Source organism: Chelon labrosus (genome assembly GCF_963514085.1).
Source record: "Chelon labrosus genome assembly, chromosome: 15".
NCBI lineage: Eukaryota > Metazoa > Chordata > Actinopteri > Mugiliformes > Mugilidae > Chelon > Chelon labrosus.
In genome coordinates, this window is record NC_140348.1 from 27,975,045 (window position 1) to 28,001,801 (window position 26,757).

General features: G+C 44.7%; 1 protein-coding gene across 2 annotated transcripts in view; it reads left to right on the forward strand.

Moving 5' to 3' along the window:
* LOC311500666 (spectrin beta chain, non-erythrocytic 1) overlaps positions 1 to 26,757 on the forward strand; it is an 81,348-nt gene that overhangs the window by 38,088 nt on the left and 16,503 nt on the right. For both annotated transcript variants that reach the window (XM_084562198.1, XM_084562197.1), the window contains 26 exons: positions 6,885 to 7,036; positions 12,313 to 12,486; positions 12,709 to 12,800; positions 12,881 to 12,961; positions 15,031 to 15,146; positions 15,224 to 15,336; positions 15,633 to 15,820; positions 16,114 to 16,231; positions 16,830 to 16,988; positions 17,228 to 17,323; positions 17,598 to 17,804; positions 18,109 to 18,262; positions 18,353 to 18,504; positions 18,830 to 19,048; positions 19,142 to 19,222; positions 19,414 to 19,620; positions 19,697 to 19,908; positions 20,721 to 20,858; positions 21,082 to 21,202; positions 21,297 to 21,512; positions 22,077 to 22,496; positions 23,507 to 23,709; positions 23,787 to 23,877; positions 23,960 to 24,106; positions 24,504 to 24,767; positions 26,231 to 26,455. In XM_084562198.1, coding sequence (XP_084418324.1) covers positions 6,885 to 7,036; positions 12,313 to 12,486; positions 12,709 to 12,800; positions 12,881 to 12,961; positions 15,031 to 15,146; positions 15,224 to 15,336; positions 15,633 to 15,820; positions 16,114 to 16,231; positions 16,830 to 16,988; positions 17,228 to 17,323; positions 17,598 to 17,804; positions 18,109 to 18,262; positions 18,353 to 18,504; positions 18,830 to 19,048; positions 19,142 to 19,222; positions 19,414 to 19,620; positions 19,697 to 19,908; positions 20,721 to 20,858; positions 21,082 to 21,202; positions 21,297 to 21,512; positions 22,077 to 22,496; positions 23,507 to 23,709; positions 23,787 to 23,877; positions 23,960 to 24,106; positions 24,504 to 24,767; positions 26,231 to 26,455 — 4,346 coding nt within the window. The remainder of the gene's footprint in view (positions 1 to 6,884; positions 7,037 to 12,312; positions 12,487 to 12,708; positions 12,801 to 12,880; positions 12,962 to 15,030; positions 15,147 to 15,223; positions 15,337 to 15,632; positions 15,821 to 16,113; positions 16,232 to 16,829; positions 16,989 to 17,227; positions 17,324 to 17,597; positions 17,805 to 18,108; positions 18,263 to 18,352; positions 18,505 to 18,829; positions 19,049 to 19,141; positions 19,223 to 19,413; positions 19,621 to 19,696; positions 19,909 to 20,720; positions 20,859 to 21,081; positions 21,203 to 21,296; positions 21,513 to 22,076; positions 22,497 to 23,506; positions 23,710 to 23,786; positions 23,878 to 23,959; positions 24,107 to 24,503; positions 24,768 to 26,230; positions 26,456 to 26,757) is intronic.

Genomic DNA, 26,757 nt, shown 5'->3' on the forward strand with positions numbered 1-26,757 from the left:
CTGGGAGCAGGCTAACCATTAGCATTTCCATTAGCATTTCCATTAGCATGTTTTCCATCAGGCCAGGCAGCGTGAGCCGCCATCTTTGAGGATGGATGTAAACAATGCGACATGTCAACGTATTATCGTTAGCAAACGTAGACGCTGATGAGTCTGCTGCAGGTTCATGTGTTCATAAGACGACGGTGCGCCCGCTGCTTGTAGAAGAATCTGTTTTGAGAACGTAAAGGTTTCTAATGTGATCTGTGCTCAGTCCCGTCAACAATGGGCTCTTGTGTCCACAGAGCTGTTAAATGGACTGAGGTGTTTGCGTAGCTGTGATGAAACATGACTCCAGGTCTGGTTCTGGTCTTTCACCACGCTGTGTTTGTTCAGTGTTGATATCTGTTAAAGTTCAAACCTGCAGCTTCCACCAGTGATTCTCTGAGACGTTCACGTGAGTCTGGATCAGTTCTTTGACCAACACAGAATCCATCTGTTTGCTGTGTTAGTCATTAATAATAATTTTATTAATGATTGAGCTTCTCACACTGTTTGCTCTGTTGGTCGTTAAGAATCATTTTATTAATGATTGCTGCGTTTCTTTGTGTATTTGATTATAAACTAAATATTCCAGTTTGTGTGTATTAAATCAGATCTGATGGGCTTGGCCTGAACTTCAGTTTGGACCCAAATAACAACATGTTGACAAGTGGATTAGCATTAGTTTGTGATGAATAGTCGCACAGTTTACTGAAAAACCTCAAACTGAAGTGTCAAAAGAGTAAATTCATTAAACAGACTGTGACACCTGCAGAGACACTTGTCCTTGTAAATCATCTTATCCTGCAGAGAGAAGTGATACGACCAGGAGATCAACACCGACTAGAAGAAGAAGAAGATGATACATGCTTTCAAAAACTGTTGCAGAGCCGAGAGTTTAGTGTGATTGATGGTCAGAGTCTGGGAGTTGCTGCTGTTGGTTAAGCTAAAGGTGATGCTAATTGTGACAATAATGCTAATGCTAATGGAAACACTAAAGGTTAGGCAAAGGTAATGCTAATGTCAATGCTAGTGGAATTGCTTAAGACGCTACTAATGTCGATGCTAGTGGCAAAGCTAACAGCAACGCTAAGGCCATGCTAAAGGCATTGCTGATGCTAACAGCTAGCATGTCAGCACAGTGTGTTTCTGCTCATATCAACCTTATAAAACTAAACAGGTAGATTTCCATCAACGTTGTGCTCTAAGTGTGTGTTAGCATCCGTTAGCAGATGAATAATTAAATCAGACTCAGATCTGTAGACGATAAATAAATAAAAACTTCTTTCCTTAATCACTGAATAAATCAGAGCTTTGGTTGAACAGCTTCGTTTGGTTAAAGACTTTAAATGAACCGTTGAGTTATGAAGCTGAACGTTCATGTTGTGAATGAAGTGAATGATTCATTATTCTGGGAAGTTGTGACGGATCAGGACATGAATCTCTGGATTACGACATAATCCAGGTTATTAGAGGATGATGAACGTGTGTTTCATTATCATCCCAGTGACAAACACCCAGACAGTTTCTCTCCTCAGCGATGAGGAATGTTGAGTCCTGCACCAAAAGATTTATGTGGACGTGGTTTATAGAGAAAGTGACGACGGTGTGAAGAGGCCGATGAGTCCAGAGGAAGGAGGACGAAGAGGAGTCGCTCCTCTCAGCAGCTTTTTATTCTGTCGTAGCAGTAGGTGTGACGGTCGGAGTCTTATCTCTGCAGCAGGAATGTAAACGTTGAAGGGCTCGGCCGCTCTGGAGGACGGAGTCATGTTTTATCTTTATCTCAGATATCAGCTGATCTGAGTCTGACAAGATTCAATCAAAGTAAAACGACTGTGGCTTGTTGAGATTTGATCTGATGAGTTTACATTAGTTTAGTTTAGTTTAGTTTAGCTTAGTATGGTTTCTTCTACTTCTTCTTCTCTTCCTTGTCCTCCTTCTTATTCTTCTTCTACAGTGGTTGATGTTTGATCACGTTGGAGACATCGTCGTGTAGACACAAACGGAGCATGCTCAGTTGGAGGAAGCCCTCAGAAACTTGGTGGACATTTTCTCCTTTTCAGCAGAATGAATGATGTTTAGTGTCCAGTTCTTCTTCTTCTTCGTCTTCTTCTTCGTAGTCTTCTTCATGAATCTGTCCGTCTGCTCGTCAGAAACTCTCCAGAACCTGTTTATCTGGAGCAGACGAGTCAAACAGCTGTGACTGGAGGAGACACATATGGTTCCAGTCAGTTCAGTCTCAATCGTCCTCTGTTGGGGACACACTGCTGCTCTGTGTCCCGTTCACGTCCATTCATTTAGATCCAGCTCTCAGATTTCAGCCGGCAGCAGAGGTCACTGTGATTGGATGACAGGCTCAGTATTGTGTCCTGTGATTGGCTGCTGGCGTCCTGCTGTCCCGACTCTGACTCTCCCCAGATGTTGGACTAAAAGTCTTTTATATTATAACCGGCGACGGCTAGCGTCTCTTTAGCTGCTCAACAACAGTCAATGAGGATTTCTGCTCGATGAAAATCATGTTGACTTTGTTCTCAATAACAGAAACTAAACTCTTTACCACACAGACACATTTCTACTGATTCACTTTGATTAAAGATTAAAGATTTGAGATATTTCGGTTTCACAACAGTTTGTTTTCCTTTACGCTGAAAGAGATTTCCTCCAAACCAACGTCCTCATTGGTTCCACAGATGTGCTGTAGCTCCACCATCTTCTCCCTCTAGTTTCACATCTTGCACATAGCTTTATTTTTGCTGTTGTGCATAAAGATTCAAACTAAATCAAGTTTAGTTTGAATCCGAAACTACTTCAGAAGACACTTCTGTCAAACCCTGTAAGACGAGTAGCGCTGCAGTTCCTCTAACGTCCACTCAGGATTAAAATGTAGTTCTGGTTAATGTCTCTCCTCACAGTAAGCTTCAGGTCTGGTTACCGTGCTACGTTAGCATTAGCATAAGCCTCAGATAGCTAGCTAGACCGACCAGCTAGCAAAACGGTTACACAGATGCAGTTCCTCCATGTTTTCTAGAACTCACCTGTTTTAATCAGAACAAAGTTCAAAGTTCTGCAGAATTAAGTGGGCGTGGCTTGGTTGAGTGACAGGCTGCTAGCTGCCGTTAGCCTCAGCTCCGCCTCTTTGACGGTTGTTGGATCAGCTGGGAGGTGGGAGGAGTCAGACAGAGAGCCAGTCTGAGCTCTAGAAGCGTTTCAGTAAACTCTCTGTTGGTTGTTGCGTTGGGTCGTTCTCCTCCTCGGTGATCTCCGGCCTCCTCCTCCTGCTCCTCCTGTGGGAGATCAGGAATGCTGGAATCCAGGAATTGCAAAAGTGGAAGTGTGTATTTTGATAAGGGTTATATGATCGTCTGTGTGTGTTTGGTTTTTCTGCCATGTGAGAGTGAACAGAGGCCTCTGTGTGGTGTCTGTTAGTGGAAACAGATGTTTGATGTGTTGGGCCTGGTGGACGCTTGAATCAGATATTAATAATCACTAACAAATGTCTCATTCTAACGTTTTCCTGGGGCCATTCATGGGCCCTGCAGTGTCTGAGGTTTAGACCCTGTTCAGACTGCTCTAGGTTAAAGGTCAGGGTCTAGGTAAGGCAGCGTCAATGGAAGGTGTGTTTTCAGATTTTGGAACAAGATGGAAAGACTCTGACATGTTAAGATCTGATTTATTTTAGAGACAAAGACTTAAATAATATTTAATTTAAACCTGGACGACTTGTTTCAGATTCTCTCTCCTTCTCCTCCATCTTACTTTTCTACTCATTCTTCTCTTCTAGCTCTTATTTCTTTCTTCCTTTTCTTTCCTGTCTTGTTTTAGTTTCCTTCTCTCTCTTGTCCTCTCTAGTTGTTCCTTGTCTTCTCTTCTGTCGTTCCTAAAAGATAATCGATCATATATTGGTTCATAAATCCTTTATATATTTATATTTATATTTTATATTTTTTGCGTCTTTGCTGTGAAGAGATCAGTGTGAGGGAGAAACATGTGCAGCATCATTTATCAATGAACCTCGTTCATCTAGAAACTGAAACGTCTTGATTTGAAACGTGGACGCTGAGAGCAGACCTCTGGATTCTTGTCATTCTACCCATAATGCATCAGGATTGTTTATGACGCCGTGATGCCTCTCACATGACGCTCTCTCTCTACATTCCTGTCTCCATTGTCTCTCTAGGAGACATTGATTTCCTCCTCTTTTTGTTGTTGTTGTCCCAGTGGAGAGGAACAGGACACCCCCCCGTCTGCTCCACGTTTCCTCAGGTCAAGGTCATCCTCTGATTATATATATAAATATATATATAAATATAAATCTATATGTGTGACCCACAGAGACATCAGCTGCTTCTGTCTGTGGCTGAAGGTTAGAGACATTTAACTTTAATAATAAATGTTTGAGACGCTGACGCATCAAACTAGATCTAGTAGATCTACAGGATCTATATGATCTACGTTCTGTCTCCAGATGAATCAACTGGTTCCATCATGTGATGAACATAGAAACATGGACGACTCGTCTTTGTAGCAGACAGTTGGTCTCTAGTGGACGTCCCAGGCTCTGGTTGCCTTGGTAACCGTCATAGAAACATTGTTAGTGCTGCTTCTTCTTCTTCAAACTCGTCCTCCTCCTCCTCCTCCTCCTCCTCCTCTTCCTCCTCCTCCTCTTCCTCATTCTTCTTCTTCTTCTTCTTCTTCTTCTTCACTTCCTCCTCCCCCTCCTTCTTCTTCTTCTTCACTTCCTCCTCCCCCTCCTCCTTCTTCTTCTCCTTCCTCTTCTTCTTCTGTGGTGGATTGGAGCAGATCTGCTGCCGTCCGGTCCAGACCATATAAACCAGACCAGGATCAGGTCAGACTGGGGGGGTTTTCTGTGGTGGATCAGTTGATGACAGAGCGTCTTCCTGTCAGGACCAGTATCTGTTTCCCAGGAAGAGGAAACCTGACTCTCACCTGTGTGCCCGACACGGATGAGGAAGCATGAAGCTGGAGATAACAGATATGACGTCTCCCCACTCAGGACGCAGCCTTGTTTATTTTTATTTTCATTCCCTGATTTCACCGGCTTAAAAACCAGGAGCTGACACCACCACATCAAACGTTAGTGGCACAGAAATAGAAACCAGGCAGCGTGGGACGTCCCACGGATTTAGTCAACGTTCGTCTCCTGGAAACAACTTGATGAAGAAAATCTCTAAAGTTCATCTTTAAAATAATCTGAGATTAAAATGAGAAATTAAGAATCAGATTGAGTCAGTTGAGACGTAAGGACACATACTACTACTTCTCCTTCCAGGAGTCCAGATGTCCAGATGTCCAACTTTCAGACAGTCATTGAAGGCATCGTCTGAATTTAAAGCTGTAAACAATCTTTTTCTTTTTTTCTGGAGAGGGCGGAGTTAAAATGATCAACAAACTCCTGCTGCTCGTTTCTTGTGATTTAGTTTAAAACAGGAAGTGACATTTTCCTGGTGACACCTGAAGGTCCTCGCTCCGTTAACCCTCCAGGATCCTCTGGACCGTGAACGTGGCTCCTCTCAGTCGTCCCACGTTGCTTCTTCCTGCCGCTATCCGACCAATCACAGACCCCGCGGCGTCCCGTCTGCATAGCTCCAGTTTGATATCAGAAACTCTGAAGGCCGTTCAACACTGACTCCATTGTCCCGCTCTCTGGAGGTCACGAGTTTGTGTGAATGTTTGTTTGCATGTATGAAGCAGCCAGAGGTTCTTATCGGCCTCACGCCGTCCAGTTTCCCTCCAGCTGAGGTCGACCAGAGTTTATCCTGAGATCATGAACTCTGAGCACAGACCTGACCTGAGAACGTGATGAACCACTGGTGATTATTAACAATGAGAAGAACTGGAAATATCTGAGTCCACATTTATCTTATTAAGAAGCTGAATGGAACTGGAACTGTGACACTGTGCATGTGTTTCTGTTTTGAAGTTATATTTATGTGTACACAGATCAGCCACAACATTATGACCACTGACAGGAGAAGTGAATAACATTTCAACCATCTTGTGACAGTTCAATGTTCTGCTGGGAAACTTCTGGACCTGGCATTCATTGGTGTGGATGTTACTTAGACATGTAGCACCCACCTAGACCAGACCAGGCACCCCCACCCCATAGCAATGACACTCCTTGATGGCAGCAGCCATCCCCAGCAGGATGCAGCCTGACACAGACACACACACAAAAACACTTTAGGAACAACTAAAAAAAAAAACATGAAGAACAGCACAAGGTATTGACCTGGCCTCCAGATTCACTAGATCCCAAACTGATCAAGTATCTGTGGGATGATCCACAGAGGCCCCTCCCCTCAAAGCCCCCCCACTAACAACAGGACACCCTCAGAAGGCCCATGACCACAAGGGAGACCTGCACAATATTAGGTCATAATGTTATGGCTGATTGGTTTATATATGTTACAGTAAGGGAATAGAGGAGGCATTAGGTCAATGGAAGGTCCTCACAAAGATAGAAACGGTGAGAATCAGTGGAGCTAAACCAGGTTGTGTTGCAGACGGCTTCTCATCTTCTTCAGAGTCCCTCCTCCTCTTCCTCTTCCTCCTCCTCCTCCTCCTCCTCCTCCTCCTCCTCCTCCTCCTCCTCCTCTTTTCCTTCCAGGCTGGATTTAGTTTTCTTCTTCTTCTGTTCAGGAACCTCCTCCCTCTTCTCTCTTGTCTCCCACATACACAAACAAACACTCCCCATCTCTCCAGGAACAGTTAGAACCCATGACGTTGTGTTCACATGAAAACACACCTGCACAGATCAGCTGGACTCTAAACATTCACTTCCTCCACTGACCACCACCTCTCTCTCTCTCTCCCTCTCTCTCTCTCCCTCTCTCGTCCAGATGAGCGTGAGGCGGTGCAGAAGAAGACCTTCACCAAATGGGTCAACTCCCACCTGTCCAGAGTCTCCTGTCGGATCACTGACCTCTACATGGACCTGAGGGACGGGCGCATGCTCATCAAGCTGCTGGAGGTCCTGTCAGGAGAGAAGCTGGTACGTCCCATCACTGTTTGCTGGGGCTTTTATTTTGAAAGGGAGGAGTGGGACAGGAAGTGGAAATACAGCGTGAACTACCCCGGTCCCTCTCAGATCTCTCTCAGAGCTTCGTCCCCCGTCTTTAACTCTGTGTCTTCTACCGTCTAAATGAACTTATTAAAATAGTTTCAGATTATTTCATTAGAAACTTGAAATGATGAATTTAAAATAAGACTCAAGAAATAATCAGCTGTGAAAAGTTAATTGCAGTCTTAAAGGTTGATAAAGACAGATCAGGTTCATTTAAATCAGATCATTAAATGTTATTAAATGTGTTGGACACAGAGACGTAGTCGTTGACTGCAGCTGTCCTCGTCCTATCAGAGCTGATAACTCTGATGTTCATTAACCACGACGCTCAGTGCAGCTGGTTTCACAACCGCAGGTGTTACTGGTCACAAGAGAAACGCTTCAGACCTCCTCCTCCTCCTCCTCCTCCTCCTCCTCCTCCTCCTCCTTCTTCTGCTTCTTCATTTCTTCTTCTTCACCTCCTCCTTCGTCCTAGGAGCCAGATGAGAATCAATAATCATAAAATAATTCATTTAATAAAGTAAAGTTATTTTATTTATGAACATATCTGAGTAAATCCAGACTTTACTTTAATAAAGAGTTCTCATTTATTTTCTTCTCTTGGATATCTGCTGCCTCAGCATGAAGTAATCACTGACTAGTAAAACTTAAATCAATTCATATTAGAGGTTGATTGATGGATTAAAGGCTTCTTTAAAAGGAGATGAAGAGAAGTAACTGTTCAGAGATGCTTGTATTAAGTCATGAGCCTCTATAAAGGTCTTCTTCTGTCTCTCTTCTAACCGTCTAATGGAAGCTGCTGTCAGTGATCCATCTGATTCATTATTCTGATCAGAATAACCAGTTTTCTCTGGAGCAGGAGGAAAAGGAAAGAGAAAGCATTGTAGACCAGTCTGGGATGCCGTAACCGTGGCAACAGCATGAATATGTCACTGTCTGAGTTGGAGTTTCAAAAGAAGTTGTGACTTCCAGCTCTGAGAGCCAGACTCTCCTCTTCTTCTTCTTCTTCTTCTCCTTCTTCTTCTTCTTGGCTCTCTGTCCGAGCCTCTTCAGCTCCTCTCTGATTTCATCCGGCCTTTTGTCAACTTGTCAAACACACGGAGAGAGAGAGAGAGAAACCCCAGCTGGTCTCTGAGCTGATGAAGGAAGAGATGGTGAAGAGCTGAGGGGGGTAACAGTGGTGGTAGACGGCATGGGGGGGGCAGCTCTGAGTTGTGAAAGGACTCATTGAGTTAGTTTGAGGGTTTCCATGAAGCCAAGACGCCTCCAGACTCAGCAGCAGAAGAATCTGAGGGCGAGCGGCCGTTTGTCTGCTGAGACATTAAGAGACGATTCAGTCACTGTGTCGACCTGGAAATGAAGAGGAGAGTCACAGCTGAGAAAATAAGTCAGTTTAAAAGGTTGATGTCCCTCAAGAGAGTCGACATGTTGCCTTCTTGTGTCCAGTATCTGCTGTGACCTCCTTGTAACTAAATGTTTCTGGTAACTGCTGATCAGTGGTCTACAGCAGCTTGGAGGAATTTTAGCCCGTTCCTCAGAACAGAACCACTTCAGTTCTGAGATGTTGGTGGGTTTCCTCACATCAACTGCTTGCTTCAGGTCCTTCCACAACATTTCTATTGGATTAAGGTCAGGACTTTGACTTGGCCGTTCCTAAACATTCATCTTGTTCTTCTTTAACCGTTCTTTTGTAGAACCACTTGTGTTCTTGGTTCTCGTTGTCTTGCTGCATGACCCAGTTTCTCTTCACATTCAGCTCATGGACAGATGTCCTGACATTTTCTTTTAGAGTTCACTGGTAGAATTCAGAATTCATTGGTCCATCAATGAGGACAAGCCGTCCTGGTCCAGATGCAGCAGAACAGGCCCAACTGGCTCATTTTAATGAACAACAAATACACAAGTCTAACATTTAGGGATGCACCGAATATTCGGCCACCAAACAATTTTGGCCGAAAATGGCCCAAAAGTGAAGGTCTCCATTTGGGTTTTCGGTTTCGGCCAAGAATGTTCATTTCGGTGCATCCCTATTAATATTTCTGTGTCATGTGTTTATCTTTGTCGACGTTCAGGATGCTTCGAGTCATTTTTTATGTAGAAGTGTAAAAAACCTTTAAGCAGCTCTGTAGATTTTGAGATTAAAAACAAAACTCTTTATCAGAATTTAACTCAAACTCTGTGGCTCTAGATTCAGACGCATTCAGACCGATCAGAGTTTTTCAGAAAATGAATTGAAATTAATCTAAAAACATGTTTTAATCAACAAAATACCACAAAGATATATTCATAAAAAGTCACAGAGCTCAAACGAACACCGCTTCAGTTTGGATTAATTCACATCAGAGCCTCTAACAGACATGTTAATAGTTAATATTACACAGTCGTCGTTCTATTTTCTGTTGATCAGAGGCATATCTAATGTCAGTATTTGTATTATTTATTGACTTCTTCTCAGTTTTCTAACCTGAAGCCTGGAGGTTGAGCTGAATGTTCCCAGTAACACACTAGAAGCCCTCAGAGGAACCAGGGCTGCCCCGGTCTCATGACACAGCATGACGGTCCAATCTAAAAACCTCCTGACGGGGGAAAGTCCCGCTGCTGACGGGCTGAAGCTCTTGTTTGTTTTTGTGGCGTCCAGCTGTACGGGCTCTCTCTGGTCCCGGTCCAGATGCTGAATGACTGGCCGGTGTTTATGTGTGAGTGGTGTTATTGTTGGACGGCGTCCTGGTTGTAGTGTGGAGGGTCGGCGTTTCGATGTAACACGGCCCTGACGTTTGTTTTAATTCACTTATTTATTATTTTTGTGTTTTGTTTCTTGTTTAAACATTTCCTCCAGAATTAAACGGAAAACGTCAGCGTCGTCTGAAGGACACAAGATGTCATTAAAAACAAAAGAGGATATAACAGCTGATTATACCTAAATTACATTAGTTATTACAGAATTATAAATATTTTCAGGGCGTTGGACTTCCAGGCTAAGAATTACAGCCAGATCTGAAATATTCTTTCTTTGTCAACATTGTGTTTTGAACTCGCTGTAACCTCTGAACATTCCACCAAAATATGTTGTAGGATTTGTAGATGAAACACTTTAACTCAACTTTCTGAATGAACACAAACCTGCAGTTCCTCTAACGTCCACTAGAGGTGGAGTCCAACAGTGAGTCAGTCCCATAGACTGTATAAAGATGGAACAGCTCCTCAAAAGTGAAGCCAAAGCAAGTAGAGCTCCCTCTGGTGTCTGGCTGCAGTATAGGTCATAAGCTCCGCCTCCTCCATGTTAGTGGGCGGGGCTTGGGCCACACTAAAACACTAAAATACACGTTGAATACATTTTTTTTTTTTTTTCAAAGATGCTTTCTGTCATTTTAGGTCGTTAATATAACGCTGAATGTTCAACTGTCAAATTTTTGGATAAGATTCGTTTTAGTTTATTAAGATGGACAGGAAGTGGAGATGTGTTGTCCATATTTATATACAGTCTATAGTCAGTCCACTTAGACCTCCACTGCTAATCTGAAGTTATTCAGTTCCCAAGAAACACTAAAGAACAAGTCTGACTGATATCAAGCTTAGAAACAACCCATTATGTCTTAACTCCCCAGGCACAAAGAGTTGACCAATTACGCTAACGTTGAAATGTCTAAAGCTGAGGTTCCTCTAACGTCCACTAGAGGCTCCAGCGAGTCAATCCCCGTAGACCTCCATGATAAAAACTTTACATCAGTAATAAACGAGCTCATAGAGTCTCTGGACGTCCTTACAAAGAAAATCTGTGTTAAACTCCACTGAAGTCTAATCTAGACGTTCAGATATCAAAGTGACTCTTTGGAGGGAAAACCTGGAAAAACCTTCAAGTCTTTTTCCTGTTTTTGACGTTTGAAGACTTCCAGAGAAAGTCCTTAACAAATGGATGAGAGCAGCACAGGCCAGCGGCTGTTAAAAAGACGTTTCATTAGTTTTATTCGGGTGAGGATGGAAAACAAAGAGGGAGAGCAGAGGAAGCCGTCAGAGCTGGGCTTGTGTTTCGTTGCCATTAGACCGGTGTTAATTGCATCGGCGCTCCGTCTCCTCCAGAACATCCTGTGGATTTAATCCTCCATGTTTCACTCAGACAGAATTCAGCCTCCGCTACAAAACAGATGGACTCTATGAAATTTAGCTCTGGAAACCCTGGATACAACAAAGGAAGTGGGCGTAGGCCAAGTCTGACATTTTAGAGTTTAGTGTCCTGGATCAGACTCTTGGCCTGCGAGGTGTAAACTTCATTGTTCACCAATGAACTCTGATGATTCTTTCGTCCTGAGAGATTTATTATCTCAGCAACCACCGACCAGATCTGTTCCGTTAGATTAAATATTCCCACAGTAAAGAGAATGGGTCTAATTAGACTTTAATAACTCAGGTTTTATCATGTTATTTCAGAGTCTCAGGAAAACTAAATGTATCCTGCTAATAATTAACTGATCTGAGACTCTGATGTGAATTAATCCGCCGCAGAAAATAGTCCCAAACTAAAGTGATACTTCTTTAAGACCCGTCACTTTTTATTAATGTTTGTGGTATTTTATTGGCCAAAACATGTTCTTTCTTCAAATAGAGTCTGTAAAACTCTAATCAGTTTGACTGTGTCTGAGTTTAGAGCCACAGAGTTTGAGTTAAATTCTGATAAAGGGATGTTTATTAGTTTTATTTAATCTTAACCTCTACAGAGCTGCTTAAAGGGTTTAGCGTCCTTCAGAGTTTCTTCATGAAAATGATTCAAATCATCCTGAAAGTCGACAAAGATGAACCCAATGAACACATGAGACAGAAACATTAGACTAAAGTGAGCCAATATTCCATATCATGTCCTCCTTGTGTCCAGTATCTGCTGTGACCTCCTTGTCACTAAATGTTTCTGGTAACTGCTGATCAGTGGTCTACAGCAGCTTGGAGGAATTTTAGCCCATTCCTCAGAACAGAACCAATTCAGTTCTGAGATGTTGGTGGGTTTCCTCACATGAACCAATACTTGCTTCAGAAAAACAAAACTCGAGGAAGAGGAAGAGTTCAGCTTTCGTTCAGGGTCGGGACAGAAAGTGTGGGTTTGAAGGCGGTCAGCTGTGTCTGCAGCTGTTTATTCGCGGCAGCTTGAATCCGTTCACGGTTTGCTGGTTTGTGTGAAGCTTGTAAATAAACCGATCTCTGAACTTTTGTCCCAGCCCAAACCCACCAAGGGCCGGATGCGCATCCACTGTCTGGAGAACGTGGACAAGGCTCTGCAGTTCCTGAAGGAGCAGAGGGTTCACCTGGAGAACATGGGCTCCCACGACATCGTCGACGGCAACCACCGCCTCACCCTGGGCCTCATCTGGACCATCATCCTCCGCTTCCAGGTGAGAGTTGGCATCCTGGAGACAGGATGGACCTCAGCTGAAACCAGAATGTGACGTTTAATAATTCATCACCTTCCAGGACGTCCCACAATGAGACAAATAATGTCGTAGCATCGTAGGATAGTGAGGACATGTTTTCAGAGAGAGGACGTCTTGGTTCAGACTTTGTTCTTCTGGTTGTTTGAAGGTTTAAGATGTTTTTGTTTTTTTTGTGTGTCTCAGATCCAGGACATCAGTGTGGAGACAGAGGACAACAAGGAGAAGAAGTCGGCTAAAGACGCTCTGCTGCTGTGGTGTCAGATGAAGACTGCAGGGTGAGTCTGAAGGTCACGGCTACGAGTCACTGATTAATGATTAAAAACCTGACGAGCTGTGGTTTCTGCTTCCCGTCCAGATATCCAAACGTCAACATCCACAACTTCTCCACCAGCTGGAGGGACGGCATGGCCTTCAACGCCCTCATCCACAAACACAGGTAGGAGCTCAGACTGCAGCTCAGTGCACCATCAAACAGCGTCACCATGAACACCGTCAGCTGTGGAGATGACACCAGGTCGTTCCCATCTCTTTTTATCATCACACACAAGTTGGTTTATCAGCTCGTTTCATTTTATCCTCTTCTTCTACTAACGTTTAACAACCACCTCTTAATATTCTCCAGAGGGAAACAGGCGTTAGCTAGCATGTTCTTTTGCACATTTTCACAGCTTTATTTTGAAGGATTGAGATGAATCTGATCTGAAGGAGAATCTCTGCAGACTGCAGCGAGGTCTTGAAATAAGTTCGGTTTAGTGAAATGACATCGTCTGTGAGAGGTGTGGCTCAAATCACCATCGAGCTTTGTCAAAGAATTATGAAAATGAAGATATTAGCATTTAGCTAACAGTCCTGCCTATGTCGTGTCCTAAAATATGAGTCATTGTAAAGTACAGATACATCTGAACACCTGTTGAGACCTTCCATTAACATCCATCCTGATCAGTCTGGTCTCACCTGGTCTCACCTGTCCATCCACCTGGTCTTAATATAAATGTGTCTCCACATGCGTCCCCAGCCAGCACTTGAGATCTGATCTCAGTTTGTGTGTCTGTAAATCAGCAGCGCCATCATGTGGTCAGTAGAATATTGTAGCAGCTGCTGTCTCTAATGGATCTCTACCTACCGCTGGATCAGAACCATCAACAGCTGCTGGTTGACTTGGAGACATGATCCAGATGTTGGAACAAGATGGAAAGACTCTCACATGTTAAGATCTGATTAGACCTGAACCCTGGAAGCTTCATCCTCAGAGGAACCAGGTCTGAACGGGACACATATTTAAACATGCGTCCTGTGAGGATCTGGTTCATTTCCTGCAAACAAACCATGAGAATTAGACGCCAAAGAGGAATAAATAAAAATAAGTATCATGACATCATGAGTCCTCGTGTTGGTTGTGCGTTCAGACAGTGGTGGCGTTAATAACAGCAGAGTCTCAGCTGACCGGTCAGGAGACGTCTGCCTTCAAACCGCTGACATTAACATTTAAATAGTTTCTTTGTCTGCATTAAACTAAACAAAGATCACATTCAGAGCAAACAGGCAAACGGATTCATGCTCAGAAAGTAATGTCAAAAATCCACAGTATGTAAAGATGCTCCTCCTCCACTCAGCGATCATTAATCACATTAAATCTTATTTTACATTTCACCTGTATCAGTTTCATTCAAAGTTGAAACTTGAACAAAGAGTCAGTGTTTTTAACCTGAGACCCAGCGTCCTCATATGGGGACATTAAGGTTCAGGTTTGTAGCAGCTTATTTACATTCTGCTTCATTTAGACCTGTTGTCCTCATAACTAGATGCTTTTGTCTGCCATCTAGTGGCAGCTAAAGGTTAATACACTAATCGGTGTTAAAACGTGATAACAGCCATTAAAGCAGATTCATTCTGCAGCTGATCACGAGACAAAAGTGGACAAGGGACAAAACCTCATCAAATTTTACGGTTGAAACTTGTTTATTTATGCTCATTAACTTCTAGTTTAATATGACGCGCAAATTTAACTAATTCTATCAATAGTAACAATCTACAACATCGCTAATTAGCAAGTACTCGTTTGAGGACATTGGGACTTTGTTGTTTGCAATTCTGTCTTTGCACATCAATGTTCAGGTATTGAAATATGTATTTTTATAATTTGTTACACGTTGGTGACTTTATTGTATTATACAGTGAAATAATCCCCGTGTCCACACATGAGGACATTTTTTCAAAAGCTACTTCCTGTTCAGAGATGATGCTTAGTTTTTATACCTCTTAGGTCCTACTAATCCCAAATACCTCAGAGAAAATAAAAATGCATAACAAACGTAAGCTAGTGTCTCAGGAGGTTAAGCTGATTTCAGTATTTTACTCAAAGTGTTTCATCATAAAGTACCAGGATTTTATTTCTTTATTTCTATCCCTAAGGTTTAAAAGGATGAACATGTGAAAGGTTAAAGTCATCTTAGAGTAAAGTGCCTCAGTATCAAACCTTTTAACCTGTTTGTTCTTTCTCTTCAGACCGGACCTGATCGACTTTGATAAGCTGAAGAAATCAAACGCTCACTACAACCTGCAGAATGCCTTCAACCTGGCCGAGCAACACCTGGGCCTCACCAAGCTGCTGGACCCTGAAGGTGACACACTCTCATTCTGCGTCTGTGGTGACACCACAGCAGACATACGTTACTTATGTTTGTGTGTTTGTGTGCAGACATCAGCGTGGACCATCCTGACGAGAAGTCCATCATCACCTACGTCGTCACCTACTATCACTACTTCTCCAAGATGAAGGCGCTGAAGGTGGAGGGGAAGAGAATCGGCAAGGTAACGACGGGACGCCTCCACCAGAGACAAACAGAGACGCTTAACTCTTTATAGGACAGGTCATTAAAATACTGGGAAAATGTAAATGTCAACCCCAGAGTGTTATTGTAGGGTATAGAAGAGATCCAGCCTTAAAACTAGTGAAATGATTTGTGTAGCTTCATATGTGATGGATCATTAATTAATCTTTAATCATGCAAGAAACAGGCAACAAAGAAAGTTAAACTAATGGTTAAACAGCTGGTCACCACCATACGTACAGGTATTTATTATCTCATTGTTGTTTTTTCTTCCAGGTTCTGGATAACGCCATCGAGACGGAGAAGATGATTGAGAAGTACGAGTCCCTGGCGTCCGACCTGCTGGAGTGGATCGAGCAGACCATCATCATCCTCAACAACAGGAAGTTCGCCAACTCTCTGGTGGGAGTCCAGCAGCAGCTTCAGGCCTTCAACACCTACCGCACCGTGGAGAAACCACCCAAGTACGTGAACATCCAGCCCCCGTGGCTAGTTCTGACCTGCTGCTCCCAGGTTTTATGCTAAGCTAAGCTAACCACATCCTGAGACCTGACAACAGAGTAATTCCTGAAATCTTTGACCCACATTTCCACATTTAGTTTCATAACAAATAAACCCAGGCCAGGAGTCTTCCTGGAAGGAGTCAGAGCAGATTGAAAAATGATTTTCTTTTCTTTTTGAAGCTGCCTCTTTGCTTCCACTTCCTGGAAACATCCCAGAGTCTGTCATCTATGATTATCTGTATGTTTGTGTGCAGGTTCACAGAGAAGGGAAACCTGGAGGTTCTTCTGTTCACCATCCAGAGTAAGATGAGAGCCAACAACCAGAAGGTTTACACTCCTCGAGAAGGAAAACTCATCTCTGACATCAACAAGGTGACTGCACCGTCAAGCCAGTCAAAAGTTTGGACACACCTTCTCATTCAGACGTTCTGTTCACTGGAGACGTCACAACTATGAAGGAACGCAGGTGGAATAATGTAGTTAACAGAAAAGTGTTTAACAGTCAGCTCCATAGTCTGGAGCCTCATCAAACCCAACGCCAGGTTTCCACTGGTCTCATGTCAAATCATTGTGTTTCTTGGCCCAAGTAGTTCTTCTTCTTCTTCTTCTTCTTCTTCTTCTTCTTCTTCTTCTTCTTCTTCTTCTTCTTTGCCACTTGAACTCTGTGAAGCCTTTATGTGGGCTGACGATGTTAACTCAAAGGAACTTGAACTCTTGGTCTTCCTTTCCTCATGAAGCATGGTGGTGGCAGCATCAGACTATGGGAGACTGGTCCGATCTAAGAACGGTGACTGCAGCTGAATACAGAACGTCCTTGATGAAAACCTACACTAGAGATCAGATCTCTGAGCCCAGGATTAAAACAACACTAGAGCCTCAAGCTTTCAAACCAATGTCCAGACCATTTTTACGGTGTCAGGAAAGTCCGTCTGTTTTTGTTTTCTTTGCTAATTGTGTGCGTTTGTTTCAGGCGTGGGAGCGTCTGGAGAAGGCGGAGCACGAGCGGGAGCTGGCTCTGAGGACGGAGCTGATTCGCCAGGAGAAACTGGAGCAGCTCGCCCGGCGCTTCGACCGCAAGGCCGCCATGAGGGAGACGTGGCTAAGTGAGAACCAGAGGCTGGTCTCCCAGGTAACGCACAACACAACACAACACAACTGTATGTAGGTTTGTTTTTGTCAAACTTGACTCCAGCAGCAACTTTATTCCTTCATCAGGGTGATGGAGGCCACGAGCTGAAACACTTGGGTCTAATAAAGTTGTCCTGGAGTCTTGACCACTGATAGCAGCTGAAGTCGTGCCAGTTCTATCTCTTCATGAGCAAAATAAATTCCTCTCTCCATGTCTCCTTTTCCTCCGTCCTCCTTCAGGATAACTTTGGATACGACCTGCAGGCCGTGGAAGCTGCCACCAAGAAACACGAAGCCATAGAAACAGACATCGCCGCCTACGAGGAGCGAGTTCAGGTCAGTCTGTCACCTTTACTTTGAACCGTGACTGTCGCCGGCGGCACGTTTGAAAAAGCGCACTTTGGATTAACGTAATGATGTAACGGTTTCTGCTGTTGGAAAAGATTCCAGTTGTTTCTACGCTTAACAGCCGATATATAATATGCAGTACATTACGAAAAAAGTGTGTAAAAGCAGTTACTCACCGTCTGACCTTTCTATAGTTGAAATAAGTGTCGTATGATTTTTTAACGCTCAGTCGTTCTCGTCCTCCCTCTTGATGTGAATATAGGCGGTGGTTGCCGTGGCGAAGGAGCTGGAGGCGGAGAGTTACCATGACATCAAACGCATCACGGCCAGGAAGGACAACGTGATCCGACTGTGGGAGTATCTGCTGGAGCTGCTGAAGGCTCGCCGGCAGAGGCTGGAGATGAACCTTGGTCTGCAGAGGGTCTTCCAGGAGATGCTCTACATCATGGACTGGATGGATGAGATGAAGGTACGTGGACAATTTAAGCTAAATGCTAAATGCTAATCCAGTCAGTCAAAAGTAAAGTATGTAGACTTCTTTAACTTCATAGTTCGCTTACTGACCGTTATGGATGGATTTGTTGCTACAGCGCTTTTGGCAGCTTGCTAGTTGTGGTGGGCTACCGCTAACTCGGATCAGATGATTGACAGAGATCAAACGCCCCTCAACCTATTCTAGTCTCGTCTCGTTAACATTGGTCATAGTTTTTATAATTGCATATAGTATTAGATAATAGATGATGTGACACTGACCCCGGACTCTCCCCCTGCAGATGCTGCTGCTCTCTCAGGATTATGGGAAACACCTGCTGGGTGTGGAGGACCTGCTGCAGAAACACGCCCTGGTGGAGGCCGACATCGGCATCCAGACCGACCGAGTCCGGAACGTCAACCGCAACGCTCAGAAGTTCGCCAGCGACAGCGAGGGTACGACAACTGAAAATAAATAAGTTAATGATTCTCCTAAGCTTCTACTCTCCGTTTCATTGTCCTCCTCTTCCTCCTCTTCCTCCTCAGGTTATAAACCCTGCGATCCTCAGATCATCAGGGACCGGATCGCTCACATGGAGTTCTGCTACCAGGAGCTGAGCCAGCTGGCGGCCGAGCGGCGAGCCCGCCTGGAGGAGTCCCGCCGCCTCTGGAAGTTCTTCTGGGAAATGGCTGAAGAGGTTAAACATACTTTTTATCCATTATTGGTTCTTCAGGCAGTCAAACCAAATGTTAGCGTCTGTATATGTTTGTAGTAAATGAACACAAATATTAATTAGCTAAATACTTTTGGATGTGGATTTAGACTTTACGTTTGGATCAGTGTTTGGAGAACCAAAGAACCCAAAGTGTTCCACGTTGGGTTTTTACCTCTTGAAGGGTCTTGCTGCACATTGTTGTAAAGCTCTCAAACAATAATAAATGGCCTCATTATATCCAGTTCAAAGTCAGACCACCTCCCTGGAACTAAAGTAACCAAGGCCTAAATGTGTTTGTGGTCTGCAGGAGGGATGGATAAGGGAGAAGGAGCAGATTCTGTCCTCCGAGGATTATGGGAAGGATCTGACGGGAGCGCTGAGGCTGCTGAGTCAGCACAAAGCCTTCGAAGACGAGATGACTGGGCGAGCGGCCCACCTGCAGCAGACCATCAAACAGGGCGAGGAGCTGGTGGCCAACAACCACTTCGGAGCTGACAAGATTAGAGAGAGAATCCAGGACATCCAGGTACGCTGCAGCTGCATCGGAGAAAGGCCAAAGAAAAAACAAAGAAAACGTCTTTATCATGAATAAACCTTCGTCTTTTCTCTCTGGCTGCAGGAGCAGTGGGCGGCTCTGGAGCGTCTGTCTGCCGTACGCAAAGCTCGACTGCAGGAGGCCTGCAACCAGCACCAGTTCCAGGTGAAAACACTCACTCACTACTTCTAATAGAGACTGATTCACTTTGTTATCTAGCAGGGTGGTCTGTGGATGCTCTCGGGTAATTTAAGTTTAACAAAACCTGGAAAAACAACAGTTAATTTATTTTTATTTTATTACAAACATCTACTGTAGTTTCTGTTACGATAACGAATCAAACGCTCCGTCTGCAGGCTGATGCTGATGACGTGGACACGTGGATGCTGGACGTCCTGCGGATCGTCTCCAGCGTCGACGTCGGCCACAACGAGTTCTCCACCCAGGCTCTGGTCAAGAAACACAAGGACGTGGCCGAGGAGATCTCCAGCTACCGGCCCGTCATCGACACCCTGCACGAGCAGTCCCGGACACTGCCACCTGAGAAGGCCAACTCTGAGGAGGTAGGACCTCAAACCCAGCTTATCTTCATTCAGCTGCTCGGGATGTTTGCAGATTTAAGCGTTGACGTGTCTGCAGGTTCAGAGCCGGCTGGCGGGCATCGAGGAGCGCTACAAGGAGGTGGCCGAGCTGACGAGGCTCAGGAAGCAAGCGCTGCAGGACGCTCTGGCTCTCTACAAGATGATGAGCGAAGCCAACGCCTGCGAGGTGTGGATCGACGAGAAGGAGCAGTGGCTCAACAGCATGGAGATCCCTGAGAAACTGGAGGACCTGGAGGTCGTCCAGCACCGGTAAGGAGCCTCATCACCCTCAGACCTGGACGTAGGAGTAGTTACTTAGATCTATCAACATTTTGTGACCCAGGCCCAGTGGAGAACGACCGCTCTTACCTGTATGAAGTCATGGAAAAACAACTGATAATCTTTAGTTTTAGTTTCAGTTTTTAAAACTTTAAAGGCTCCAGATTCTGAGCAGAAGAAAGAATGAGACTAAACACAAGACAGAGATGTGAAATAATAAATTCTGCATGAGGGAAAAACTAAAACATCAGAATCAACAGACCTTCCAGAAAACCTTGATTTCCATTTAATAAATCCTTAAACTTTAAATACTTCACAGTGGAGCGACTGGTTTTCCACTCATGAATGTTCCAACATTATTTTAACAGGGTTAGTTGAGTTTACAAAGAGTCAAAGAAGCGTTTTCTCCAGGTTCTTTAATCCGTCTGTAGAACGAAGCATAAACTGAGACCTCAGTCCTGGACTCTAGTGTCCAGGTTAAACAGGTCCAGGTGTGAACACTGATCTGGTGTCAGTCCACATGTGGAGGTGGTCTGGGACACATGTGACCTCCTTCCTTTGGTAGTGTGAACACACAATGAGTCCTGGGTCACATTAAAGACCACCTACTCAACAGGGCTGATCTGAGGAAGAGGAGTTTAACTCATTCATTCAACCACTAGTAGAATGATCACCATCCTTCCTTCTCTATAATAACTAACGTCAGAAATAAATCAGAACGTTAACGTGTGAGAGACTTTCCAACTTCTTCCATAATCTGGATCATGTCCCCAGATCCCTAACTCACCGTACCTCTGTCCCAGGTTTGAGAGTTTGGAGCCGGAGATGAACAACCAGGCGTCCCGGGTCGCCGTGGTGAACCAGGTTGCCAGGCAACTGATGCACTGTGGACATCCCAGCGAGACGGAGATCAAGGCTCAGCAGGACAAACTCAACACCAGGTAATTATTCTTTATTCTGATTAATAAACCTGAAAATCTGTTTAGTCACGTATCTGTAAGTTCTGTTAAAAGTAAAACTGTGCAACTGAACGGGGACGATGGTTAAAGACCTTGTATTAATTAAACAGGTTGTCAGAGTTTAAATAAACTGGTTTTAGACTAGAGGCTGGATCAGGTGACTAGACGTTGACCAGGTGAATGGTTCTGCTGTCGTCCTGTACAGGTGGAGTCAGTTCAGAGATCTGGTGGACCAGAAGAAGGAAAGTCTGAGCTCAGCTCTGGGAGTCCAGAACTACCACCTGGAGTGTAACGAGACCAAGTCCTGGATCAAGGAGAAGACCAAGGTACTGACACGACCGGAGCTCCTTCCTTTCTCAGCAGACGCTCGTTAGTTTCTTTGAGTCCTGACGTCTTGAGTCGTCTCCTGTCCTCCACCAGGTGATCGAGTCGACCCAGGAGCTGGGCAACGACCTGGCCGGCGTCATGGCTCTGCAGAGGAAGCTGACGGGGATGGAGCGTGACCTGGCCGCCATCGAAGACAAGCTGGGCGACCTGGGGAAAGAGGCGGACCGCCTGGCCTCCGAACACCCGGAGCAGTCTGAGGCCATCAAGGGACGTCTGGCCGAGATCACCGGCGTCTGGGGAGAGATGAAGGTAGGAGGAGGTCTAGATGATGATCTCTACATCTACATCTGGATTCATCAACTGACACCAAGAATAAAACACCTCTGTCCTTCAACCAATCAGACATTTAGTTAAATGTCCATCACCACATTAAGCCCCTCCCACATGGTCTGAGTGGCCCGGCAGATCTTTGCCCAACAGAACAACTTAACTCCAAAACTAAACATTAGTGGGCGGGGAAAGTTGGGTCTGGTTTTCTAACGTTATGGAAAGCAAGCAGACTCTGAAGTGTTGTTGTAGTAAATAATGTTACCCTGCAGAGGGCGTTAACGTCCCAGAGGAAACAGAAGGAAAAGAAACCAGTCTCTTAACAATAAGTTCAGCTTCAAAGTGGTCTGCAGGGATTGGCCCGGCTGATCTTTGCTGGAGCAGAATCAGTTCTCAACGGATCCAGATCAACTTTACCCCAACAATAAATCTGTGGGCGGGTGAAGTTGGTCTGGTGTCCAGGATATGAGTTATCAAGATTCAGATTTACAGTCATCAGTTTTATATGGGCTTATAACAACGTTGTCCCGTCTGCTCTGTTTACAGGACACCATGAAGAACCGGGAGGAGTCCCTGGGCGAGGCCAGCAAGCTGCAGCAGTTCCTCCGCGACCTGGACGACTTCCAGTCGTGGCTGTCGCGGACGCAGACGGTCATCGCCTCCGAGGACATGCCCAACACGCTGGCCGAGGCCGAGAAGCTGCTGACCCAGCACGAGGGCATCAAGAACGAGATCCACAACTACGAGGAGGACTACCAGAAGATGAGGGACATGGGCGAGATGGTGACGCAGGGCCAGACCGACGCCCAGTACATGTTCCTGAGGCAGCGGCTGCAGGCGCTCGACACCGGCTGGAACGAGCTGCACAAGATGTGGGAGAACCGGCAGAACCTGCTGTCACAGTCCCACGCTCATCAGCTCTTCCTCAGGGACACCAAGCAGGCTGAGGCCTTCCTCAACAACCAGGTAACGACGCCACGCACCTGGACCACCACACTGAAGGGTTTAGGACGTTGTTCCTGCAGAAGAAGTTAGGATTTCATGTCACAGATCATTAATTCTCTGATCCTGTTCACGACCACATGTATGCAACCTCTACCCAGGTGCATGCTGGGAAACAAACCACACCCGACCCCGTAGAGCTGGAACAAGTAGCCAGATCTTGTAGCTGTGAGCTGAGCTTTAACAGGAGAGCGTTATAGAGCAACATCATGTGCTGAAGGTTTCTTCTGGTAGAAGTCCTTCAGCCTCGTGTCTTCAATCTGTCTGACTGTGGATTATTTGTGGGTTCCAAACTCTTTAGAGATGGTTCTGGAACCTTTTCCAGCCTGATGAGCAACAACAACTCTTTCTCTGAGCTCCTCAGAAAGCTCCTTTGTCCACAAACATGTGTTGTGAAGATCAGACTGAGACAAATCCCTGATTTATTGAAACTAAACCAGGACCTGAACCACACCTGAGTCTCATTACATTGATGGAAACACTTCTGAACACATGGACTCTGATTGGATCCTAGAGGAGCTCCTCTCTGATATGTAATATTGGCTCATTTTAGTCTCATATCTTCATGTGTTCATTGGGTTCTCTTTGTTGACTTCCAAGACTCTTGTTGTATACTTGACGTGATCGTTGCAAAAAAAATAGTTTTTTTTCTTGAGCAAGTGAAAAGATTTTAGTAGAAACTTTCAAAATAAAATCACCATGACTGAAAACCCACCTTATCATCCTGAGGTCCGTGGCTGCCCTCAAGTGGTGGAAGGCTTCATTACAACAACATTCAGTTCATTCAGTTTAAGAACAAGAGTCATTTATGGATTTAAACCTGCAGCAACTTAACTTAGCGTCTAAACAGAGCTGCAGGATTCATTTAACATCAAACCTCTTGTTTTTTTTCCTATCTTCATATTTCATATGTCCATGTATTATTACTACCTGCTGCCCCGTGGTTGAGTTGATCCTCTGTGTTTCTGGATCAGGAGTACGTCCTGGCTCACACGGAGATGCCCACCACCCTGGAGGGGGCCGAGGCCGCCATCAAGAAGCAGGAGGATTTCATGACCACGATGGACGCCAACGAGGAGAAGATAAGCGCCGTGGTGGACACGGGCCGCCGCCTGGTCGCCGACGGCAACATCAACGCCGAGCGCATCCAGGAGAAGGTGGACTCCATCGACCAGAGGTGAATTTACTGACTTCAAATCATGAGAGTTTCCTAAATGTGTGTATAAATATAATAATGGTTTGTTTTTGTTGCAGACACAAGAAGAACCGAGCCGCCGCCAGCGACCTGCTGATGAAGCTGAAGGACAACAGAGACCTGCAGAAGTTCCTGCAGGACTGCCAGGAGGTAAAAACAGAGGAGTAGAAGGAGGTGAGTCCCGGTGTCTGTCGCTGTCAGAGGAGGTCATGTTGTGGCTCTGTGTCCTCAGCTGTCTCTGTGGATCAACGAGAAGATGCTGACGGCTCAGGACATGACGTACGACGAGGCCAGGAACCTGCACAGCAAGTGGCTCAAACATCAGGCGTTCATGGCCGAGCTGCAGTCCAACAAGGAGTGGCTGGACAAGATCGACAAGGTAGAGGAGGAGGAGGAGGAGGAAGCAGGAACTCAGTCTGAACTGTAATGAAATGTGTAGTTTGTGTTTCTGGCTGATGTCTGGTGGTGATAACATCCTGCTGCAGGTTCAGAAGACCTGATTAGAGTCATAAACTTTATTCTTATAGCTTCACAAAGTTGATGTAAGTGAATAAAACTCTTTAAGTCATGATCTGAAGGAAGTTCCTGGTCTCTGTTGTAGTTGACTTTTGAACGAGCTGCAGACGGGATGAAGCTCTGAGTCTTAAATGCATCAACGTTGACATTAAGAAATATAAAAGTTTGAGAGAGTCAAGTTCACTTCTTCTTCTCTGTGGAGCCAAATAAAAGTCCCTGACCTCTTCCTCTTAGTGTCTGACGGCCTGTTGTGTTTCCAGGACGGCCAGGCTCTGATGGCAGAGAAACCAGAGACGGAGGCCATGGTCAAAGAGAAGCTGGCGTCCCTGAAGACGATGTGGGACGACCTGGAGTCGACGACGCAGACCAAAGCCAAGTGTCTGTTTGACGCCAACAAGGCCGAGCTGTTCACGCAGAGCTGCGCCGACCTGGACAAGTGGATGGCGAGTCTGGAGGGACAGCTGCAGTCTGACGACTACGGCAAAGACCTCACCTCCGTCAACATCCTGCTGAAGAAACAACAGGTACGCTGCTTCAGAGCCGGGGATGGGTCCTGGGAAGCAACCGGCTTCCTGTAAACCGTTTCTCTTCCACTAATGTTTATAGAAGGGGAACTCCAGCGCAGGTTTAAAACAGTTCTACCTTTCAGCCTTTAACCCTTCACATCGAGGTGCTACCTGTTTGAGTCGCAGCATGCTAGTCACTTAAAACACATCTATCAAAATAAAAACATCAACCTCATGGTGAAGCTCTTAGATGGTAGAGGGACGTCAGTGTGTTCTTCCTGATCTCCGATGTTAGAAACCAGGGTTACGACATAATAACCACAGAACTGAACCAGCTCTAAAGCTACAGAAACCCTTCACATGTAGGTTAAAGGTTTCTGTTGGAGCCTCTAGTGGACGTTAGAGGAACTACAGCCTGTGTTCCTCCTTAAACCTCCTCCTGCTGAGCCTTGCAGTCACGTTTCAGGAACATTTATCCCAGGATTCAGTCTGTCAGGTAGCTCTTCCTCCACATACACGTCTCTAAAGCTCTAATTTAAATCCTGTCTCATGATGCAGATGAATTATCTTTAGTGTCTTTGATCCAAACCTTTTAAATTCCTGGAAGGAATCGAGTCAGTGCTGGAAAATCTCCATTTTTACAGTCAGAGAGCTTTTACATAATTCATCCACTGGTGCAAACACTCTCTCTCTCTCTCTCTCAGCAGTTATATAATCTCTCATTTGATGTGTTACGAGCCAACACTCTTCACAAAGATAGCACCAGGCAGATCATTAGTAGTGAAACACAAGAGGAATAAAAACTAATCGTCTTCCTGCTCTCACTGTGTCCAGATGTCTTCGTCTTCGTCTTCTTCTTGACGCCGTCTCTGCTGCAGACGATCTTTTTTGTTTTGAAGAGTTAAGAAGAGACGAGGAAGGATATTTCATTTTTGTAAAGCTGCATTTTCTGGCTTCTGTTTTATTTTTAATTATTTAATTTTGTTAATTTTTTTTAAATTATTATTATTATTTTTTATTATTATTTTATAAAATTAATAATAAAAAATAACATCTGAATATTTTTTTAGGATATTTAATTTTCTAAACATTTTTTTAACCTATTTTTTAAATATAACATTTATTATTATTATTTTTTTATTATTTTTATTTTTTTGCATTTTGTCGTATCTGAGGACATTTAATTTAATTCTCCTCGTTAAAATAAGTATTTAATATTTTTATTTTTATTCGATTATTCCTCAAAAAACCTAATTTAAATTCTTCTAATAAACATTTTAAAAAGCCTCATGGACAGTTTACTGGGTTGTCATGGATACAGCTCAGCTGATCTGAAGAAGTAGACGATGGTTGAAAGCTAAGAACTAGAAACAATGTCTCTTTGATTTTATTATATTTTACTCTGAAGTTTGTTCAGATCCTTCATCACTCATGACCTGATCACTTCCCTCCTCCTCCTCCTCTTCTTCCTCCTGCTGCAGATCCTGGAGAGCCAGGTGGAGGTGCGTCAGAAGGAGGTGGAGGAGCTGCAGGGCCAGTCCCAGGCCCTCAGCCAGGAGGGGAAGGGCTCGGAGGAGGTGGACGGCCAGAGGATCGGCGTGGAGAGGAAGTTCCAGTCGCTGCAGGATCCTCTGAAGAAGAGACGCGACCACCTCATGACGTCCAGAGAGATCCACCAGTTCAACAGAGACGTGGAGGACGAGATCGTGAGTAGAACGAGTCTGGGACTGAAACCGTTTAAAGACCTGAAACAGGAACCAGAACCAAGAGGTAGTGGGAGTCGTGCTGTTTGGAGCAGAAGTAGCAGCAGAGGAAGGATTACAGGAAGTGAGCAGAGAACGTTAAATGAAACTGAATCAATAAAAACAAAGAGTCACAGAGGTCGTCTCAGAGAGTCCTCAACTGATCACACTGTTTAAATCCAACCTCCAACACAGGTTCTGATCTGGTGACAGTGATGTTTCTGACCAGAGGAGATGTCAGATATTTAAACAGACTCACTGAATGT